Source organism: Odontesthes bonariensis, chromosome 12 (assembly GCF_027942865.1).
Source record: "Odontesthes bonariensis isolate fOdoBon6 chromosome 12, fOdoBon6.hap1, whole genome shotgun sequence".
Taxonomy (NCBI): Eukaryota; Metazoa; Chordata; class Actinopteri; order Atheriniformes; family Atherinopsidae; genus Odontesthes; species Odontesthes bonariensis.
The window spans coordinates 18,419,029-18,439,070 of record NC_134517.1 but is presented as its reverse complement, the minus strand read 5'-3'; the positions used below and the strand labels follow the sequence as shown (position 1 = coordinate 18,439,070).

Sequence of the window (20,042 nt, the reverse complement as noted above, 5' to 3'; positions counted from 1 at the left end):
TTGTCGGATGGTTTATAAAGTGGTGTGACGTTTCTGCAGTGTGCAAGTTGTTGTTTTATGTGGAAGGGTTAGCGCTTGCCCCTTAGCCACCACGTATTAGCCTCGCATGACAGGCTGAGCGAACAGCGCTATCTCCACACAGGGAGCGCAGATTTGCACCTCTCTGTGTCCTATTATCAGTATTTGACAACCTCTAGCAATGGAATTGCGCTTCAAATGCCCCGGAGTTCCCCTTTAATTCCTATTTAAGTTTGCACCTGTTTCACCTGGTAATATATGATGAAATAAGGGTTCACTCAAGCTTTTACACAGTTCTGTACAGTAATGTGGTGACGTCCCAATAAAAAAACAAAAAGATGTAGTCATCTAAGTTTTACAGACCTTAAAGTGGAAGCACTACAATACTACAATTATTCAATAATGGTGTGAGACTCGTTTGTTTGTTTAGTCATGAATTGTTGCCTATGTGTGAAAACTATTGCGGTGAACTCAAACACATCGAAGTTGGGAAAATGACATGTGCCAGGAGAGATTTCTGCCCCCTATATCTTCTTTTTTTTTTCAAGCAGCTTGTCCCACAAATGATAAATACCCTCCTCTGTTTTAAACAGTGACACCTAATGGCACTTTGTAGATTCTTTGCAGATCCAAAGTATGATTCACACATAGTCACCCATCTTTTGCCGCTTGACATCAGAGTAGGCATAAATAGGAAATTAAAGACCTGAACCTCATGTCTAAACCCTGCACAACCATTCCAATGAAAATAAATTAACTTGGAGCACACTGAATTTGATGCACACCAGAGAGAATTTAGACGTGGGTCTACTCTGTATACCAGCATATACCCTGCACTACACATCAGGGCATGACTCTTAAGGCCCAGAACTCACCTTAATATCTTGGGTTAAGAGGTTTGTGCCATGCATCAGCGCATCCATGTTTGTGAGTGACAAAATGAGAAATCATATTCAATCTCATCAGTTATTTAGAACTCATTCTTAGGGATTTTACTCGCACTGCAGAAATCCTCTATTTTCCTTAAAGAAACTATCAGAATCTGGAAGAGAGCGTAACTGCTATCATTTTGGACATCTGCCTCAAACCTGAAGGTTTAAAAAGGATGATTGAAAGACATTTAAGGTCAATATGTGCACATTTCTCAAATGTATTAGCTCATGTCAAACATCAAACTTTGTCTTTCGTAAACTCAGATGAGAGCTGGCCAACAGAAGTATGACAGGATCTTGGTACTTTTCCTCCTGAGGACTTTTATTTCCCACAGAAAACAGACACGCTGAAGTTTAATGAAACTACAACTTTCCATAAATGGTTCAAAACTGTCCTGAAAAACAACAGATAGTCTAAACCTTCTTTCATTGTCTAGAATGTGGAGTGAAATCATTAAAGCATTCAAAAATAACAATTGCCTTCAGTGGATTATCTAAACATACTAATGACTAACTGCAAACACATCTTTGTGTCTATTATTACTTTGCCAGACCGTCCTATGTAACACACACACACACACACACACACACACACACACAGAGAAACTGCAGCTACTGTAGGCTCATGTGCCCCACCCTCTCCCACCCTCACTCTGCTCCTCTCCAACAGAGGTGGAGAAGGCTGGACTATGTAGCTCCGACAGAAAGTTTTAGAGAGGCATGATAGAGCCCAACCTAAAAAATGACTGAATTGCTCTTCTGGAACAAATAAAGTATTCTGATTCTGAATCTAAAACTAGGGTACAACAAATAACAATGAAAATCTCTGCAGAGAAAATGTCTCAGTGATGATGAACCAAATGTTCATTAAACTGATAAATAAGCAGACTCTATCAATAGACCTAAGGCAGCATGACTTTGTGCACATGAAGAGGCTTCTCCCCTGCCGAGAGCTGACAACAGAACCAGACGCGGTTCAAAAGATATTTTCTGCGCAGGGTTTATCTGTAAACGCATCGAAATTGTACGTCCACTTACCTCAGCCCCATTCAGATCTAGCCTTGAGTAGAGAGCCGCCAGCAGTAACAGTGTGCCGGACGGTAACAGCATTGTTGCGGCGCGCTGTGGAGGCTCTGTGCGCAACGTTGTGCAGAGTGCCCGCAAACAGCCACCTGTTAACCGCTCCTTGTCCTCTGTCTTCAGGTAACTCGGATCTTATCGGCAGAGCAGGGACAGCACGTTTAGCTGCATCTTTATCCGAGACGATGTGAGGTTCTGATCGATGCAACTCTGTCTTGTTTCTGCTGCACCACACCCCCCTCCCCAAAACGACCACCCTCGCACATGCAAACGGACTCAATCGTTGCTGTTACAAACACTTTGACTTTTCTCGGTAAGGAGAGGGACTACTCGGTACACTTTTGTGCTTTTGCAAGAATATTTGTGGCGCTATTGTTATTATTATTTTTTTTTTTTTGCGCCTTAGGTGGCTGTTCTGAAACTTTTAACCCTCGGATTCAGAGCATCTCCCCCCAGAGATACTTCCTTCGTTTCACCATCGCGCGCGTGACTGAGCCGACAGTAAGTTGAGCATTTTTATCAAACCGATCACAAACGAATGACAAACTTTTAAAAAAATTATATTGTGTTAATGTGTGTCAGTGGCAGTGCTTTCTCATGAGCAAGACGCACGTTGGAAACCCTTCTTAAGTAAAAAAAAAAAAAAAAATAGAACAAATAATAAAGTTGTTATCTGACGGATCTGGTGTATGGATTCACTGTTAACATGAATTATTTATATTGAAGGTTTCAATCTGCCTCAGGTCGGATAGTCATGCTTTAAGTGTTTGAAGGTGAAGAAGCGGCGTGGGATTTGAGTTTGCGGTCCGCGTGAGTGGTACCATGCAACGGCAGCGCAACAGTGGGCTCAAAAATCTGAGGTAAAAGCAGCACGATGTCGTTTTACAGCACATAGTCACCAGCACATTTATTTATTAGCGTTTTTTCACGTTGGAATTTTTCATCCACAGGCTGCTGCTTCTGTGCCTCTTCGTCGCCATCCTCGCCTCGGGGGTGCACGCAGTAAGTTTTTATCGCCCACGTGTCATTGATTTTTGTTTGAGAGTTTTCAGTTAAAACACTGCAGCCTGCTGAGAATTACGACAGAAAAAAACAAACCCCGTGTCTTGGTTGGAGTTGTGAGGCGGACAGACACAGTGCGTTACCAGTGGGAGTGTCTGGGCTGGGCTGGGTTGGGGAGTTCCACCAGTAGGTGGATTCTTGGCTCTGTATGCTGATACAGAAATCAGCAAGCAACAAAAGCCAAGACAGTTTGTGGTGAAGTGACTCATGTTGCAATTTTACCAGCTGTTTTGTTTTTGCAAATCGAACAAACAGGAACGGAATACTCAAGTCTGGCTATGTTGTGTTTCAATTGACCTCTTGACCCTGTGAGAGGCAGGGTCACGACCTCTGCAGGCTGCATAAGTTGTTGACCTTTCAGGGCTTTTACATGGTCTGCTTCAATGTTACAAAGTAACTCTTCAGTACCAAATTATTTTTGGTTGAAATGAGAGCACATCATCACATCTAAATGGACGCATAATGATAATGACAAAATAAAAAAAAGGCACAGCTGTGATGGATTACATCGAGTAACTGTGACCTTCTTTATACATATAAGAAAACAGATCCTATAAGATACCTCCTCACCTGGAAAAGCAACATTTTGAAAAAATCTTCACAGCATTTCTCTTTTTTTGTTTGCGCTCTGTAATATTCTCCAATCAGCCATAACGTTAGAACTAACATTACTTATGTTCTCCTTTGGCTGCTGAAAAAGCCCCAACCAGTCGAGGTGTAGACATTGAGCACTTAAAAATGTCTAGAGGGTCTGGTACCAGGATGTTAGCAATAGATCCATTGGGCCCTGTGGGTTGTGGGGTCGTGTCTTTGTGGACTGGGCTTGCTTCCCTCAGGTCCCACCTCAGACTCTTTGGCATGTTCTTCGAGTACTTCCGATGTCATTTTTCTGGGGCCCACTGCTGTCCTCATGGGAGGAAGCTGCTACTGTTGGGGGAGCCTCTCTTACCATATTGGGGGGGGGGGGCGCGAGTGCTCTGCAAAAATGTTAAAGTATGTGTCAAGTGTCAAAGTAACGTCCATGTGACTTGCCAGGAGACAGCTTTTCCCAGCTGTGCATTCCCTTGCAACAAGATGAGCAGTGTCACTCAATGAACCTGTGGTTTTAATGTTATGGCTGAATGGCGCATGCTTAATGTGGAGTTAAAGGTAAGGTTAGTTTCCCAGCAAACAAAAGTAGATGCCTGGGGCACCGCCATACATTATTGAGAGGGTTCTCTTTTTGTTACGGAGATGTTATTCGCTGGCCATTCCAAAATTGGACAGTTAAAGTGGACATTTTATGCCCATTTTTTTCACAAGTGGACACATCCCGAGGTCTTGATTAAACGTCTGCAACGGGCTTTAGTCCAAATAGCACAGCACCTTTTTCATCCATCAATTTACACCTCCATTTGAGCGGATCATTTTTCAGGGTTGGAGTCACCACTCTACCTCTCACTTTCTGGGGGTCTGCCTCTTTTAAAGTGTACCTTACTTCATGACCCTTGGAGCATGTTATTATAGTAAGAGTAGCATACACTTCTGGCTATTACCAGTGCCTATTGATGGTGCATTCAGTGACAAATGGGATATCAGAAAAAAATAAAAATTAAAGAAGTCAATTAGAAGTCAAGATTTCCTTGTCAGTAATAAAACATTTATTTATTATTTTGAATGAACAAGATAGGTAATGATGGGATTTGAAGTTAATAGCAAAACAAAAGAGTTTCAATTTCTCACTTCTAAGATGCAGCAAATGCAGCATCATCTGAAGTTGAAATTAGGCAGAGATAAAGATAGACTTTTTAGATTTCCCCTGAAAATCTAAAAAGTTCACTGAATGATGTCATTTCAGTTTAAGAGGTCCAAAAACAAAATGTCAGGGTTGGGATTTTGGGTTCTTTTCAAGCATACGATAGAAGGAATTTTTTCCCCCATATGTTCTCTTTAAAGGTTAACCTCAAACCAAACTGTTGAACATTTGTGTGCACGCCACATGGTCAAACGGTGTGGGACTCACTGAACTGAACACCTACACTGAACACGAGTTTAGCTTTGGGCCATTTATCTTTTTGCGAGCAGCCGTGGAGAAACAGTTTTTCCACTAATATTGCAACACGCATCTGTTGAAAAACCATTGTTATGCTGAGAGATTTTATGGAAATACACATGAAAACACACACACAACAACACACGTATTTCTGATAAAACTCAGAAAAGCCCTGATGTTCCCCTTATATCTGGGAAACATCATAAAGAAAGCATTATCCTCAGGACCAAAAGATGATGTCCCTTTAAGGTTAGATTTCACAACACTAAGGATGAGACAACTTGTTTTGGATATCATTAACATCTTGCTAATGTCCTCCTCAGGGCCTTGTAGTGGGAACTGGTAGCAGATGTAGTGGCAGTCTTAAATCCCGATTGAATCCCAATGGATCCCGCCTTGTTCACATTTCTTGATTTTTTTTTTTTTTTTTTTTCAGAAGCTTTCGTTTCCGTGCTGATACAAGTTGCCATAAAAATTCAAGTGAAAGAGACGTTGCCTGGCCTTTTTTATTTGTACCTTTTATCAAGCCCACATGTTTGATGTAGAATCCATGATGTGCGCACTGGGTTTCTGTGCTTGTGCAAGACGTCAGCTGTTTGGCTGATTCTCCAAAATATCTAATATCATACTCAAGGCTCCCAGATGAAAAGTTATTATCTGTGATGAAAAGGACTTGTTGTCCCATGCTCTTATCAAATTTGGTCAGGACTTGATTAAAAAGCATGTGACACCGCTCAACTCCTCTGTGTATTGTTCAGTTTCTCCCCAAGGCCGCGATACCGGGAGACGACAGGCTAAATTTAGTTTGACACAGCCCATGTGCTCTTAACAGACAAGTTAACTGTCAAATGGAGAAACATCTCAGAAAGATTAAACACGTTTCTTAAAATAGCTTCACTTTCTTGGTGTGACGTACAACCGGCATCTGACTTTTAAGTTGGATGTTTCCATCTGTAATCATTGCAGAGGCTGTTGAAAGCATGGGGAGATGGTTTCAGTAGCCGTGGGGCGTTGGTAATGAGGTGGTGGAAGACGTTTTACATGGTAAAAGCATTCGGAGAAACACCACTTCACTCGTGATTCCCATCAAGAATTTCTCATCTCAGCTGCCTCCTGGAAAATATGTTTCTGTTTAATGTCAGATTTAAATCTGACTCATGGGACTGTTTAACTTCTTTAAACCAAATCACTGTTCAGCTGGTTCCCACCATCTGCGTCCATGTGATGATTTACATTGAGGGATTCCTCTGCCTATTGAAAGCATAACTCAAGATATTTTTCATACGATTTTATTTACGATTCCCACAAATTTCACATTCCTCTGCTTGATGTGCCTCACTGTGTTGGCGGGACCGGTTGAGCCTCCGGGATGAAGACTATTGGCAGGATAAAGTACAACCTGGAAAATGTTCCGGTCGTTCCCAACAGCCACAGTCGAAGGTGGCATGAAAAGTTGGTCGTCATAGAGAAAGGTGGTTGAGATCAAGAGTTCATCTCAGGACAACAAAGCTCTTTTGTTGTGAATTTATGTTGATATATCAGCATAACAAAGAGCCTCTTGTTGCGATCGTGCCGTGATTATTTTACATTCATGTGAACACGAAAGGATTTCCTTCTATCCTTATCAGACATCAGGAGTGTCATGCCAGTATGCATACGTGACATTTTAGCTGTTACGCCAGCCATTAGTTTTGCGGGAGCAGTTGTTGGATAATAACTTAACGGGACTAAACTGTCATGCTTTAATTCAGTTTTTATATTTTACTGATTCTCCCCAGCCGTCATGACAGCAATCTTGAAAGCTGAAATCAGGTGTGATGAAACGAAACAGACTCATTTTCAAGTTCTCTCCGTAATTATTAAACAACAAAGTATTTGTGATCGCGATCATTTGTTATATTATTATGCATATGCTGAAATCAAAGGCAGATTTCTCAAACTGACAAGGTGAATTAACCTATTGTTTTAAGAAAACAAAATCCACACGAAAATGGCAAAGGAAGGTATAAATACATGTACAGCCGTGCTGGCCTACACTGGATATGTATGTCTGCTGTTTTGATTTGATTTGATTCTTCTTTTTGGGTGTTTGTCAGTTATTTATCTGTTACTCGTCTGCTTTGATGTCCTCTGTTTCCAGATTAAGTAACATCTGTGTAACATGTAGGGCTTGTAATATGTGCTGCCCTTATATTGACAAAACTAGCCATGCTTGGCTTAGTTGATGTAGATGACCAAAGTTTGGACAATACTGTACAGTTTCTGACAATGAGCAGATGAGGAAGACTGAGTGAGTACACTATTCAATTCAATTCGGTTCTAAAAATGTAGCTCCAAATCACCATTACTTGCCTTCTTTAATGGAAAGTTATTCTATATCGTAAGGCTGTAAGATTATTCAAAATAGTATACATTTTAAAACTCCTCAATATTGCAAATCTGAGAGACTTTAATCAGCGTTGTGTGAAAAAATTGTCAAAGGCTTAAATTAAATGGATGTTTATTGTCAGCTAAAGTCAACGAGCACTTTTGACCAAATTTTCTTTATTTTTGTTGGCTTAAAAACAACACACTGACAAATCCAGCTGGCTCTGTGTTTAGGACTTTTCTGGAGGCCCTCGAGCAGATAGAAAGAACATTGAAAGGCTCCTCAACGTAGTGGACAACACTGCACACTCTCTATGCAACAATATGCTTCAGTCAGAGGCTTCCTCAGCTCTGGTGTAATAGGGACTAATACAAAAGAGCCATGGCACGTCATCCCTTCCCATTGTTTTGTCCTATGGAAGCTTCATATCTGGGTCAGGTCTCACACCAGAGTAAAGATTGTAAACAAGAATCTGCACCTACCTAATAATGTCAGCACATCAATCCGCAGGCGTATGTGCCTGTATGTTTGTGTGTAGTGTGTGAAGCTGAGTGATGAGGATAAAGTTACAGGAGCTTAAAGGGATAATCCGGAGTAAAATGCACTTTAGATCAATTTACGGGATGTTGGGAGTACATACGTTGAGTTGACATCAAAATCATGTCATTCGGATGTGTTTTGAGAATTTCGATTTGACCGTTTTTAGCCAAAAGTCGTTAGCCTGGAAGTGAATGGGGCAAATCATGTCACCGCTACAAAACGCTATTTTTATACCTCTTCTACAGCTCCAAACAACATAACACTTACGTGGTAGTGAGTAGAGGGTCCCTAAAGGGTCTAGAGGGTCTTCCAGAAGATGTGAGACAGGCCTCAACTCTGACAATGTTTAAATCCAGGCTGAAAACAGTTCTATTTAGCTGTGCATATGACACCTGAAAGTATTTTATCTGCACTCTTCACTTTTTAATTACTTAATGATTATTTTAATGGGTTTTAAATTTCTTTCTTTTTTAATTTCTTTCTTTTATTTTTTTTATTCCTTTTTAATGGTTTTATTGCCTTTTATAGCCGAGGTCTTCATGTGGTCGGATATAGAGTCCAGAATGAATTTAATCAAGCCAGTACCTTTCCGGAAATGTTGCTGCTGCAGCTGCCGCTACAGACCGTGGTGAAGTTAGTTTGATATTGGATATTCGACAGATATTCACAATAAGGAAATAAGGTGTCTTTTTTTTCAAACCAATATCAAACCAACTTCACCACGGTCTGTAGCAGCAGTTGCAGCAGCAACATTTCCGGAAAGGTACTGGCTTGATTAAATTCATTCTGGACTCTATATCCCACCACATGAAGACCTCGGGACACTTCGGTTTGGCTTTAGGGACCCTCTACTCACTACCACGTAAGTGTTATGTTGTTTGGAGCTGTAGAAGAGGTATAAAAATAGCGTTTTGTAACGGTGACATGATTTGCCCCATTCACTTCCAGGCTAACGACTTTTGGCTAAAAACGGTCAAATCAAAATTCTCAAAACACATCTGAATGACATGATTTTGATGTCAACTCAACGTAAGTACTCCCAACATCCCGTAAATTGATCTAAAGTGCATTTTACTCCGGATTATCCCTTTAAGACAAATTTTTGTGGAACGCCACAAGAATTTGTTGCAGTGCATTGTTATATCAGTGTGTTCTTCACATTAAGCTTTTTATTCTGATTATTATTTAATGAAAAGTGGCATATTTTAGACCACAAAAAAAAGCAGAATTTGTTGATTTCTTAGCTGATCAGCAAGCACAAGCTGCTGTAGTTTACAAGACAATTGCGATGAACTTGTGCCGTTGCAATAAATCAACAGTCGTCATGATACATTCTCATATCTGAACAAAATACTAACAGTTTTGTAAACCAAAATACACAATACATCAAAGACTTCACAATGATCCTGATGAGATTACTGGTGATGGATCCCAAAGATCCAGATCAGAACACCCTTTATATTTGTTTGTTTTGTGCTTCATTTGGGTGTAATACTATAAATCCTTTAGTTGAATGTTTTTGTTGCTGTTAACATTCCTCAGATCCATTTGGATCTGTTTAAAGTGAGCCGAACCCTTAAAATCAACTTTAACCTGCTTTGACTCTGGTGGGTCTTTGGGATGGTTTCTGTTCCACTACTTTGCTGCTGTGACTCCTGCCATGTCCTCGTTGGAAAACTGAGAAGATATTCTAGATTCATGAGAGCCCAAACATGATTGTATGGAAGTATTTAACCACCACCACTTCACTCAGACACTTCAAACATGCACACAAAATACAGTTTATCAGTGTCTGTTGGCGTAGGAAGGAAGGCTCTTGAGGCAGTAATGTTAACAGGATGTTTCTTATGGGTCCCTTTGAGAGGCTTTGATTCTCATGTGTTTTAGAATATATTTCAAGATGTGTGTAAACTTTGATGGAATTAGGGGGGGGCGATACAGGCAATGGGAGTTTTTGGCCACAGTCTTCTACCTGGAAGCCCAGCAGCAATGTCTGCTTTAGCAATTACCCTTTTTTCAGCTAAGTGGATGATTGTGATGGATGTTGTTTCTACATGTGTCTTCTTGGCTTGGGATTCCGTTGCGACCACATGTTCAAACTAAATCCAAATGAGTGTGTTTTGAATATCCATGAGAAATTGAAAAGTAGTGGAAATACAGTTTCCATGACTTACACCGCAGTGCAGGCCACTTGGGTTGTAAATGACTGATGTGCATGTGAGGGGGATCACTGAATGAAAAGTAGACTTTGACCTCTGATGCGATTGTTTTACCGAGGAGGAAGGTGCACGTCCGGGGCGAGGGGAAGATGTCTGCCGATGATAAGAGTAGAAAAATGGCCAGCACATCCACTGCGAAAATAGCGGCTTTGACAATCAAGGGAAGAGCCCATTGTGCTGATATGCAGGAAGCCACTGCCTCGGATGAGAAGCATGGGGCTTCCCTGTCAGTGGTGTGCGTGTGTGTGTGTGTGTGTGTGTGTGTGTGTGGTGTGAGAGGCTGCAGCGGAGGGGGCAGGCAGTTTCCACTGAGGTGTTGGCCTCACCTCAGAGACAGACCTAGTGACCTTTCTGCATTTTTTCTGTGTTGCGTCTGGCGATAGAGGGGCATGTGCATGTGCGCTCACATGCGAAGGGGAAGTACATTAGGTGCATCTCTTATTTCCTTCTGTATTGTTGCCAGTTTTTTGGTGTAAAACCTAACTTTGTGGTGGTGATTGTTTGATTGATCTCAGCAGTTCTGCATTGGTCGCCTGAGGAAGGGCTAGTTGCTCTTGGCTGTCATATACAAATAGCCTCTCTAAACCAGAGAGCATCTGCAATTATGGAACCAATTAAACAGAAGAGTAAATCGGCCCATGTGTTGTGGGTTACTGAAACATGTCTCGAATTAGTCCGGCAATTTGCTCTTCCTTGTCGACAGGATGTGCGAAACTCATTTTCCTTCGCGCACGTGCAGAGATCGTGGGCTCAGTTTAAGTGTGTGGCCTTAGTGAAGTTTTGATTTATGAGAAGCATCCTGAGTGCAGGCAGAATTGTGTGAAGAGAAAATAGATTATCCAGAGAAGCTTTCTAAACAGGAAAAGGAAGGGAGGTGGAGTTAAATGTGTCAGAGTTTCTTTGCAGCCCTGCTGGACCCCACATAGTTTTACCACTCTAGAGTTTACTGAGCTGTATAATCATAATGTAAACTCTGTCCTGTCCACGCTTTAAAAGTGGATGAAGTAACCTGTGAATGAGAAGGGAATGTAAATGTGATGTAAGGGGTGTTTTATGTTTTGGGTGTTTATAAAAAAAAATTGGGTTTGACAGGTTGACAGGTTGGGCATGATCCCATTTCTAAAACATGGATGCATGCTGCCCCGGCGTGTGCCTTGGTCACATTAATGTGACTTTCTAGACCTAAGTGCAATAAAATGTAATGACTTCGTAAATATACACATGATTGTTTACCATCATTTTGTATGGACCCCTAATCCATCATTGCTTTAAGGTGGTTTTTGGATATTGCTTAATTATTTGGATATTTTGGATAAGATTTAGGATAAGTTCAGCGCAGGGGGCAACGCGGATGTAGGAATTCCAGTGGTTTGGTTTCATGGATAAGCAACAGTCATGCTTCATTTTAATTCTCAGTCACGTGTGACAGCCAGCAGACGCACAGCACCACTGCCCTACTGTCATACATTCTCCAGTATGGCATGTGTGCAGATTTATACTCGCACAAACTGACTGCTTCTATCACACAGAAATGCGATTTTGTAGTGCAAAAAGGTCTACACTTACCCATCAGAGTGCTTCATCCCGGAGGCAGACTCTTCATTTTTGGCTTTGGCATTACACAGTGCACATATAGCCATGAAAATACAACTTTAGACAAACAGCAACATGGGATATTTTTCACTGTGTCCTTCATTCAACAAAAACTAAAATGCAGAAGCAGGGCCTGAAAACTGAGTAGATTTTTGCTGCTTCCAAATGAATTAAGAGGGTAAGTAGCAACCAGGTTGTGTTACTCAAATACACTTGATGAATTGCATCATCTGCAAATTTGATCACCTCTATAAAACCTGAAAAGTTGTCAGTTCACTGGTCCGGAGCCAAAGCTCAGCTCTTACAAAAATCTGGGCTCTTACAAGGGTAATTGTTGCTGCCCATCAATCTGGGGAACGGTTATAAGATCGTTTCCAAGCTATTTGTAGTCCGTCATTGCACGGCGAGGAAAGATTATTCACAACTTTCAAGACAGGTGTCAATCTTCCCAGGAGTGGACATCCCAGCAAGGTAGATATCCAAAAACTACATCTCAGACTCTACGGGCCTCATTTAGCATAGTTCATGACACCAGAATTAGATAAAGACTGAATAAGTATGGTTTGTTTGGAAACGTTGCGGGAGAAAGCCTCTTCCCTCTAAAAACAACTTGACAGCACAGCTTAGATAGAGCAGAAAACAAATAGATAAATAAATCAAATTTGATTAATTACTTAAAAATCTGAAACAATGTCAATCAGGTAGTCGGCAAAGTAACAACAAATGTAAACAAACAACATCCAGGATGAATGGCAAAACAGATTATGCAGAACACTGATGGTATTAATGGAAGAAAAAAATCCAGATGTACAAATATCCCAGGAGGTGATAAGTTCAATGTATATTACAATATTATTTTATTTTTATCAGATCCTCGCTCTGTAAATGCCATTAGTTCTATTTTTTTGTTTTGTTTGTAAAAAGACATGCTTGTCTTTCTGTTTGTTTGTTCGTGTTTCTCAAGAGTTTGTGGCTCGACACAGCGCTCCGGTAAAGCGTGAGAAGCGCCAGCCAGAGACTTTATTTGACTTGGAATAGAAAGTTTGGTTGTAAAATGATTGTTGTTCTCTTTGGAAAAGCCCCTCTGTTCTGCATGGACAGTATATGTGCCCTGTCTTTTGCCCTTACTCTATCACACAGTGATTAATGGAGGGACACGGGGGTCCAATCAAGCTGCGTCGAAAGAATTCCAAAGTCTCCGTCCTCCCTGTCCTCCAAGGCTTCAAGTCTTTCAGTGCAGCTCTGTCCCTCACTTCCTTTTATAGCCTCATTCTGCCCCTGGTTTTTATCTCTCCTGTACTCTGTCCCCTCGCTCTTTCACCATGCATCCCTGAGCGGGACACTTGGCAGGCAGTCTGTCCTCCCTCTTCTTCCTCTCTCAGCTTGCCTCCTTATCCCTCCTCCTCCTCCTACACGTGCATCTCTGGCCATCTGTCTCTCCTCACCAGAGATGAGTCTCTTCAGTGAGCTCAGATGGAAGGATTGCTTCAGCTGTGTTTACAGAAAGAACACGCTCGTCTCTCACAAAACGACTGGATTTCCTTACGTAGCGCTTGGTTCTACAAGTGCCCACGCAGTTCTCCCATTCCTGGACTTCATTGTTTGAATTTGACTCATGGTGGGGAAGTGCTAAAAAAGGAGGCTTTAGAGACAGTGGCAGAAGATATGAGATCCTCCATCACGTCACAACTACATGTCATCAAGCCGAGGGCATTCACTGATCTCACTGTTGTGCTTTGCACATTTTTTCTCCGGGAAAGGAGTCATAGACCATTACTTTCCATTGCAGCTGTGGTCTAATTGATTAGACTGAATTATTTCTTGTCATGGGAAGAATGTTAGCAAAATTAAATGCGCACTTTGTGTTAACGTGACCATGTCCAGTCTCTCTTCTCTCTCTCATGCCCTGTCTGCATTTTTCTTCTTTTTATAGAAAGTTGGTCTGTAACCACTTTGGTTCAGACAGTTATATCTAAACGGCTATTTGATGAATTGCCATGAAGCTTGGGGCAGACATTCATGGTGCAGAGGATGAATCTTAATCATTTTGGTAAACTTCTGACTCTGTCTCATAATGTCATCACGAGGTTAACAACAAGTTGCCGTAGGAGACTGTGTCTGGTCTCTCACCGTTGTGGTTTCAAACCAAGCTGTCCTTCAGTTGTCCCACCATTTTGGCCTTCTTTGTCACTGGTCACTTATCTTACCATCCTGATCATTAATGATCGGGCTCCACTACAATAGAACTTCAATCAAATTTGATCATTTATTTCATTCTTAACACTCGGCCATCATTTTGCAAGATTTTCCTCGTACTTTCTTTCCTCGTCTTCTCGTGAGCAGACGTAGAGCAGCAAACATCACTTTTCTCAGACCTCTCAAGTTTCCATGTAACTGAATGAATCCTCCCATCTGGATGCGATTGGTCATCTTATTAGCGGGTTGAGCTGCAGTGGGACTATCAATGTAACAAGGTCCGACACGTTGTCCTGTTTGCATCAAGATCCGGGGCAGAAATGGGTCTAATCCCAGGTTAATTTAGCTCAATTTGCAGCAGGAGGCCCTGATTAGAAGTGAGGTCCACAGGGGAATGAAGTCGAGTCTCTGTATGTGACCTGAGGCAGTTACGGAGAGGGAAGGTCGAGCTTTGTCTGCCTGGGGCAGAAACCAGAGCTGTGTTTACACTGGAGCTCAGCCACGGGAGTACTTTGGGAGTTTCTGCTCTGCCCTGTGTCTTTCAGGTCCCTTTGCTCTAGTTCATGCTCTCCTATAAAGTCGTGTCCTGCACCCCACAGAGTGACCCCAACCTTCTGACCCAGCACTTCCTTTTTCACTGCTGCCCTACTTGAATTTCAGCTCGTTTACCACGTTTCTATTACAGGCCGTTGCGCCATAATCATGAAAAAAACATTATCTAAGCAGCAAAGGAAATGTCCAATTGCTTTTCAGTTTGAGAAATTTAACAGGACGCAATCTCTTACCAAACTTAACTTACCAAACCCTGAAGATCAAGGTTATCATAGGGACAGTGTTTGTTTGTCACAGGCAATAGATATTAGCGCTGAAGAAGTCCGACAGGAAGTGAGGTCCAACTCAACAATGCTTTGATCTGTCATAACTTGGCACATGGACTCAGGGCCCCATTTTGAGGGAGCTCGAGCAAATTTCACAGCATCTGACCTTAATGGGTGCTAGAATAAGCAGTGTTTCTTTCTTTCTATCTTTTTTTTTTAATTTTCATCAAAAGTACCCCATCAGATCTTCAGACCACTAAAGTTATTCACTGGCATTGATATTTTTGTTGTTGTTGATGTTTAGAGTTTGTTCGTGGTTTGCAAAAGCCTCACTATCAAAACTTTATTTATTGATCCCCCATTTATAGCACAGTCAGTTATACTTTTGCTTCCATAAAAAACTAAATGTCACCTTAAGCTTTCATTCTCCTCCAGGGATGCGATGTAAGATTTGATGTTTGTGACAGGGTGTTCAAGGCTATATTTTTAATTACAAGGAGCTGAAGTTTGTGTCTGACGAGTCGGGTATGAATTTCTAACTAGAAAATAGCCTAAAACTCTCGTCTTTTGCCAGCCTGGGTGCAACAGTGTGTCCTTTGATAATCCAAAGCTTTTTTGTCAGTTCCCTTGGAACATTTTAGTGACACTGAATCAGCTTGAAGGCAAGTGAGCTCACCATCACAGCCGAGTTATCCCACGGATATGAGGTCCCACACTTCAGTTTCCCTTGATAAGTCCACGTCTACATTAGTAAAACAAGACTTTATTTCCACCTTTAGCACATTCATATGCCAAGAAAATGGGTGTGCAAATCGGTGTGTAAACACACACGCACAGCAGCTCCGGACTGATTCATCCGGGAAATGATTGTGGCTTCACTTTTGACCTTTTACAGTTACTGAACTCTACCTCAGTTTGGACACGAAGTGTGTCTTTGCACTGCATGATGTTTGATTCAGGGTCCTGCATCTGCCTGTTGGTCTCATTGTATAGAGTGAATGTGTCTATGAAGTATGTTGTTTCTTTTTTCTTTTTTTTTAAAGGAAATTGGAATCAGGTTTAAAAAATATTAATAATCGGAAAATTTGCAAAGAAAGTTGCAATCTGTGCTTCCTTGATCAAATCGACTTAAACGGCTTTTCTTTCCTTTTTGTCACGTCACCGTTTGCGTAAATGTTCGTGTCTTTCCCGAGGTTCATGAGTGCACACAGAGATGTCATCATTTAAACACTCCAACAGGAAGTCATTGACGGTGTAGCTGGAAGCAGAAGTAACAATGTAAAGTAAAGAGATGATACAGACAAAGCTGTGCTGTTCATCAAAAGATAAACAAAAAAAAAAATGAGAGGAGGGTTGCGACTGAATTTCCACTGCAACGGAGACCTTTTGTACAGCTGAGGTCATACCAAGACATGCCTCACTTTAACTAAACCAGCACAAACATGGTCGTGTTTGATGTTTTGCCTTTCCGGCTTCTGTGTGTGCGTGTGTTTATTTTACTGTTAAAATCTGATTATTTGATCCAGCTTGATAATCGCCGGAAGGCAAAGTTGAACAGAAACTATAAACTGTCCCTTTGGACATGTTTCCCACTTTTTTAATCCACTTTGGTTGTTTTTTTTGTTTGTTTTTTTTTTCCTTTTTCTCTTTTCAAGAATTGTAATTTAGTAGTATGCTAAAGAGTAACCTTCTGATAGATCAAATCTAAGCACAAACCCTTTGTTGAAGGTGTTTCTGCATTCAAAAACTGATTTGAATGCTGAATTTATCAAAACGGAGATCAAGCAATTGCAAGTACTCGACAACATTTTTCACAATTTTGAAGACTTAACATTGTGAGGGAAAAATTTCCCCCCAGCCCACATGTGAATAACACAGCCAGACAACAACAGTGACCAGCATGAATCGGTCACCCACTCTTTTTGTCATCTCTCACACACATAGACCCTTGTGGCTTTATGTGCATACCTTCCCTCTCACAGTCACGGGGGTCATTTGGACGTGCTTCCCCCCCCCCCCCTTTTTTTTATCCCATAAATCTAGAGCAGCCTCGCCCAGTTTTTTGCTTATGCTCTCCAGGATTTACTGAGGTTACTGGGAGGCTGTAAAGAGTGTGATGAAACACATTAAAAAATATCATTAGAGTTCTTTCTCCGTTGTTGCACACGGATTGAGCAGACTTTGAACTGGATAAAACACAAAGCCTTGATCCTGGCGACATGAAATCAGCCCAGACTCAAAGGGGATTAGTCACCTTTTTGGGCTCTAAACTGTAATGTGCATAGTGCCTGTGGCTAGAAACTCTTTATTGCGGAGCATGATTCAGCAAATGAGAAAAATGCTTTGCACTGTTTTAAAAGATGACTGAATGAAAACAAGAAAAAATTTCTCATCTACAAAATGTATTTCTGCTATTTTCAGTTGCCTCTTGATTCAGTGTAGAGCTTGCTTCAAAGAATCATTCGCAGAGATGGTTCTCAGCTTGCGAAGGGAGTATCACATGGTGCAGATATCGTTTCAAGTGATATCTCTCACCATGTGTCCATCACAGTTGTGTTGTACACACAGGGACACTCCTCAGATCCTCTTGTGGCCAGGTGGTTCAAGTTAAGCGAGTTTGTGCGCTTTTCTCTTTGACGTCTGCCTCATTAGTGTGACAGAGGGCACCTGTAAACCTTGGAAAATGGTAACACTGACAAATGGTCTGACATATAGTGTCCATATTATACACACACACTCACATACAGTAATAATGGAAGAGATTAAAACATGCATACGTTTCCTTTCAAAGTGCCCATCCCTAGGTCTGTACTTCCTTTTTAAGCTCAGTTCTATGCATCCAAACAGTTTTCAAGATTGAATGCATTTTTCATGGCAAACGTTAATTTGTTAAGGAGTGGTTAACTGAAGCCCCTTGCCCAGTAGTCAAAGACTTACAAACACCCACGTATATCAGGCTTTTGAGAGGATTAAATTAATCAAATTACTCTCCTGCAGTTGCAGGTATTTATCAGCTCCGGCTCTGATCAGATGATTGGGACACAACATCTCTGTGCACAGTTAATTCTCAAAGATGATGTTGCACTCTTGGCTGCAAGAGTGAGCCCAGCTCACCTTTTCGCATATAACACATTTACTAACTATTACATCTCGAATAAAGGTGCGCAAACTGACAAAAAATAAATGGATAACTGTTTCATTTGCAGATAAAAAGAGACCCGATTGACCCTTTTTTTTTCTATTTAAACAAGACAGCTGGTAGTTCACTGTCAGTCCTGCTGTGTGGGGATGACTCAGTCAAAAAATAGAAATTAGTCTAATTATCTTAGAAAGTTTTGCTTATTAGAAACTCCCAAAACAGCCTGTAGGATACAGTGAGATACATTCCTTCATGTTGTCACAGCTTCCAAGCTTCTTCCCTGGGAGAAAGTGACGATAGTTACTGGAAGTGCTGTACAAAGTAAACTTAATGTTACTGCTAATTGTAAAGGATTTAATCACCTTGTTTTGGTGGGTGTACCTATGTTTTAAAAAAGAAAACTCTATATTTGTACTCTAATTTTGGTGGGGAAAGGGTATTAACAAGAACTGCTTTAACCACCATTTACTGGCATCAGTGTTTGCCTTGGTTTTCTCTAAACTAGTCCTCTCATATCCAGATGTTGGAGTTCACGCATGTCTGAGGATACTGCAGCCCTCCGAGAATGTTTTATATTGACTCTGACAATATAAAACTTGTTGAAAAGCTTGTTGAAGGAAATTAGCACCCAAAAAGTTGAGCATTAGGATCAGACATTCCTTACTGCCAAGGTTGAAGTGGAAAGGTTGCATCAAGGATAAACAGCAGCTCCTATCAAACAACCCACAGATCCATCACTTATGATCCCCTGTTTTACGAGATGGTTTCTGTTAACTGTTGTGACTTTAAGAGCCATCATTACAGATATCAGAGCAGTAATATTTTACGTCTTTCTTTTCATCTGTTGTCCAACTCGTTTGTGTGAGTTAGTGAAGTGTCACCACTGGTCGCAGATCAAACGCTCGCTCTGACAGCCAACAGTCTGTGATCTCTGTTCATCTGATACCTCGTCCACAAGGGCTCTCACACAAACACCGTTTACGCTTCTTCTCTGTTGTTTCATGCATGAAAACGAGCTCAAAGAGGCAGTTTGTCACTCCTATCATCCAAGGTCTGCCATCAAGGCTGAGCTGTGACTGTTGAAATGGTAAAAATTAAACATTATCTGTGTAACAAACAAGAATCCTAAAGATTCTGGTCACAAGATCTGCTGTGGAAAATTGTCCTCAAAAGTGTGTCTTTCTTCATCACACTCCCCTCATTCAAGGCCATCTTTGAGTCTGTTCATGTCTCTGAATATATTTTAAGTTTTATTATAATATTCTTTGTCGAATCTTCTCTACTTTGCCAGTCGAATGCACAGCTGTGTGTCGACTTGATGGACTCGTATCTTTCTCTCTCTGTGGATCTGTGTAGCTGTGCCTGTGTTTAAGGCCGTATTTAAGATGCATTTTTTGGATTCCATGGAAGGATGTTTTATGTAGCACTCTGAACTCAGGTTTTAAGATTATTCCGAACACACTCTCTCTGAATCTTTTTCTTTTAAGTGCCATTTGTAAATAGTTTCAACTATGTTGAGATTATCTGTCTGTGCGATGTAATCTTGTCAGTCATGCTTTTGTGAGTTCCTGACTGCTCTGAACTACTATAAATCTACTTGTGATCCTCATGTTTTTGGAGTGTTGGAAGCAGTCTCGAGGCTAAAGTCATAAGAAGCCTCCCTAGTTCCAGCTCCCTCTCGAAAAGCAGACATTTTTTTGACTCTTCAGTTTGTTTTGTCTGTTTTTGTCTTGTCATCATCCTGCCCTCCTGCCTGAGTTTCTTTGTTGATTTTGGCTGCTTGTTGACTTTGGCAGGAAGTGTCGGAAATGGTTTTGTCTGTGGTAAACCTAATCTAAACGGTACATAGAAAAAACAAGACCGGGGTGACTCAGGATGACCACAAACAATCCACATAACTGACCATCATGATGTCTGAATGTGCTTTATGCTGGTGTAGGAATGCTTCAGTTAAATACAACCTGATGAACTGATTCTAAAAAGCACAAAATTGTGTGTTTTCTCTACTGTTTCAGAGTAAAAAAAAGTGGCGTCCTGCATGAATT

General features: G+C 41.1%; 2 protein-coding genes across 4 annotated transcripts in view; one reads left to right on the top strand and one right to left on the bottom strand.

Annotated features, from left to right (window-relative positions):
• The window catches only part of col4a1 (collagen, type IV, alpha 1), a 51,828-nt gene extending 49,584 nt beyond the window's left edge, over positions 1–2,244 (bottom strand). Inside the window, exon 1 of the mRNA XM_075479457.1 lies at positions 1,989–2,244. Coding sequence (XP_075335572.1) covers positions 1,989–2,060 — 72 coding nt within the window. The 5' untranslated portion in view covers positions 2,061–2,244. The remainder of the gene's footprint in view (positions 1–1,988) is intronic.
• Positions 2,099–20,042, top strand: part of col4a2 (collagen, type IV, alpha 2) — a 70,717-nt gene continuing 52,773 nt past the window's right edge. The window contains exons 1-4 of one of the 3 annotated variants that reach the window (XM_075479454.1): positions 2,099–2,343; positions 2,437–2,531; positions 2,757–2,890; positions 2,981–3,032. In XM_075479454.1, coding sequence (XP_075335569.1) covers positions 2,853–2,890; positions 2,981–3,032 — 90 coding nt within the window. In that variant the 5' untranslated portion in view covers positions 2,099–2,343; positions 2,437–2,531; positions 2,757–2,852. Of the gene's footprint in view, positions 2,532–2,756; positions 2,891–2,980; positions 3,033–20,042 lie in introns of all 3 variants that reach the window. The other 2 variants (XM_075479455.1, XM_075479456.1) reach the window with 2 other exon arrangements.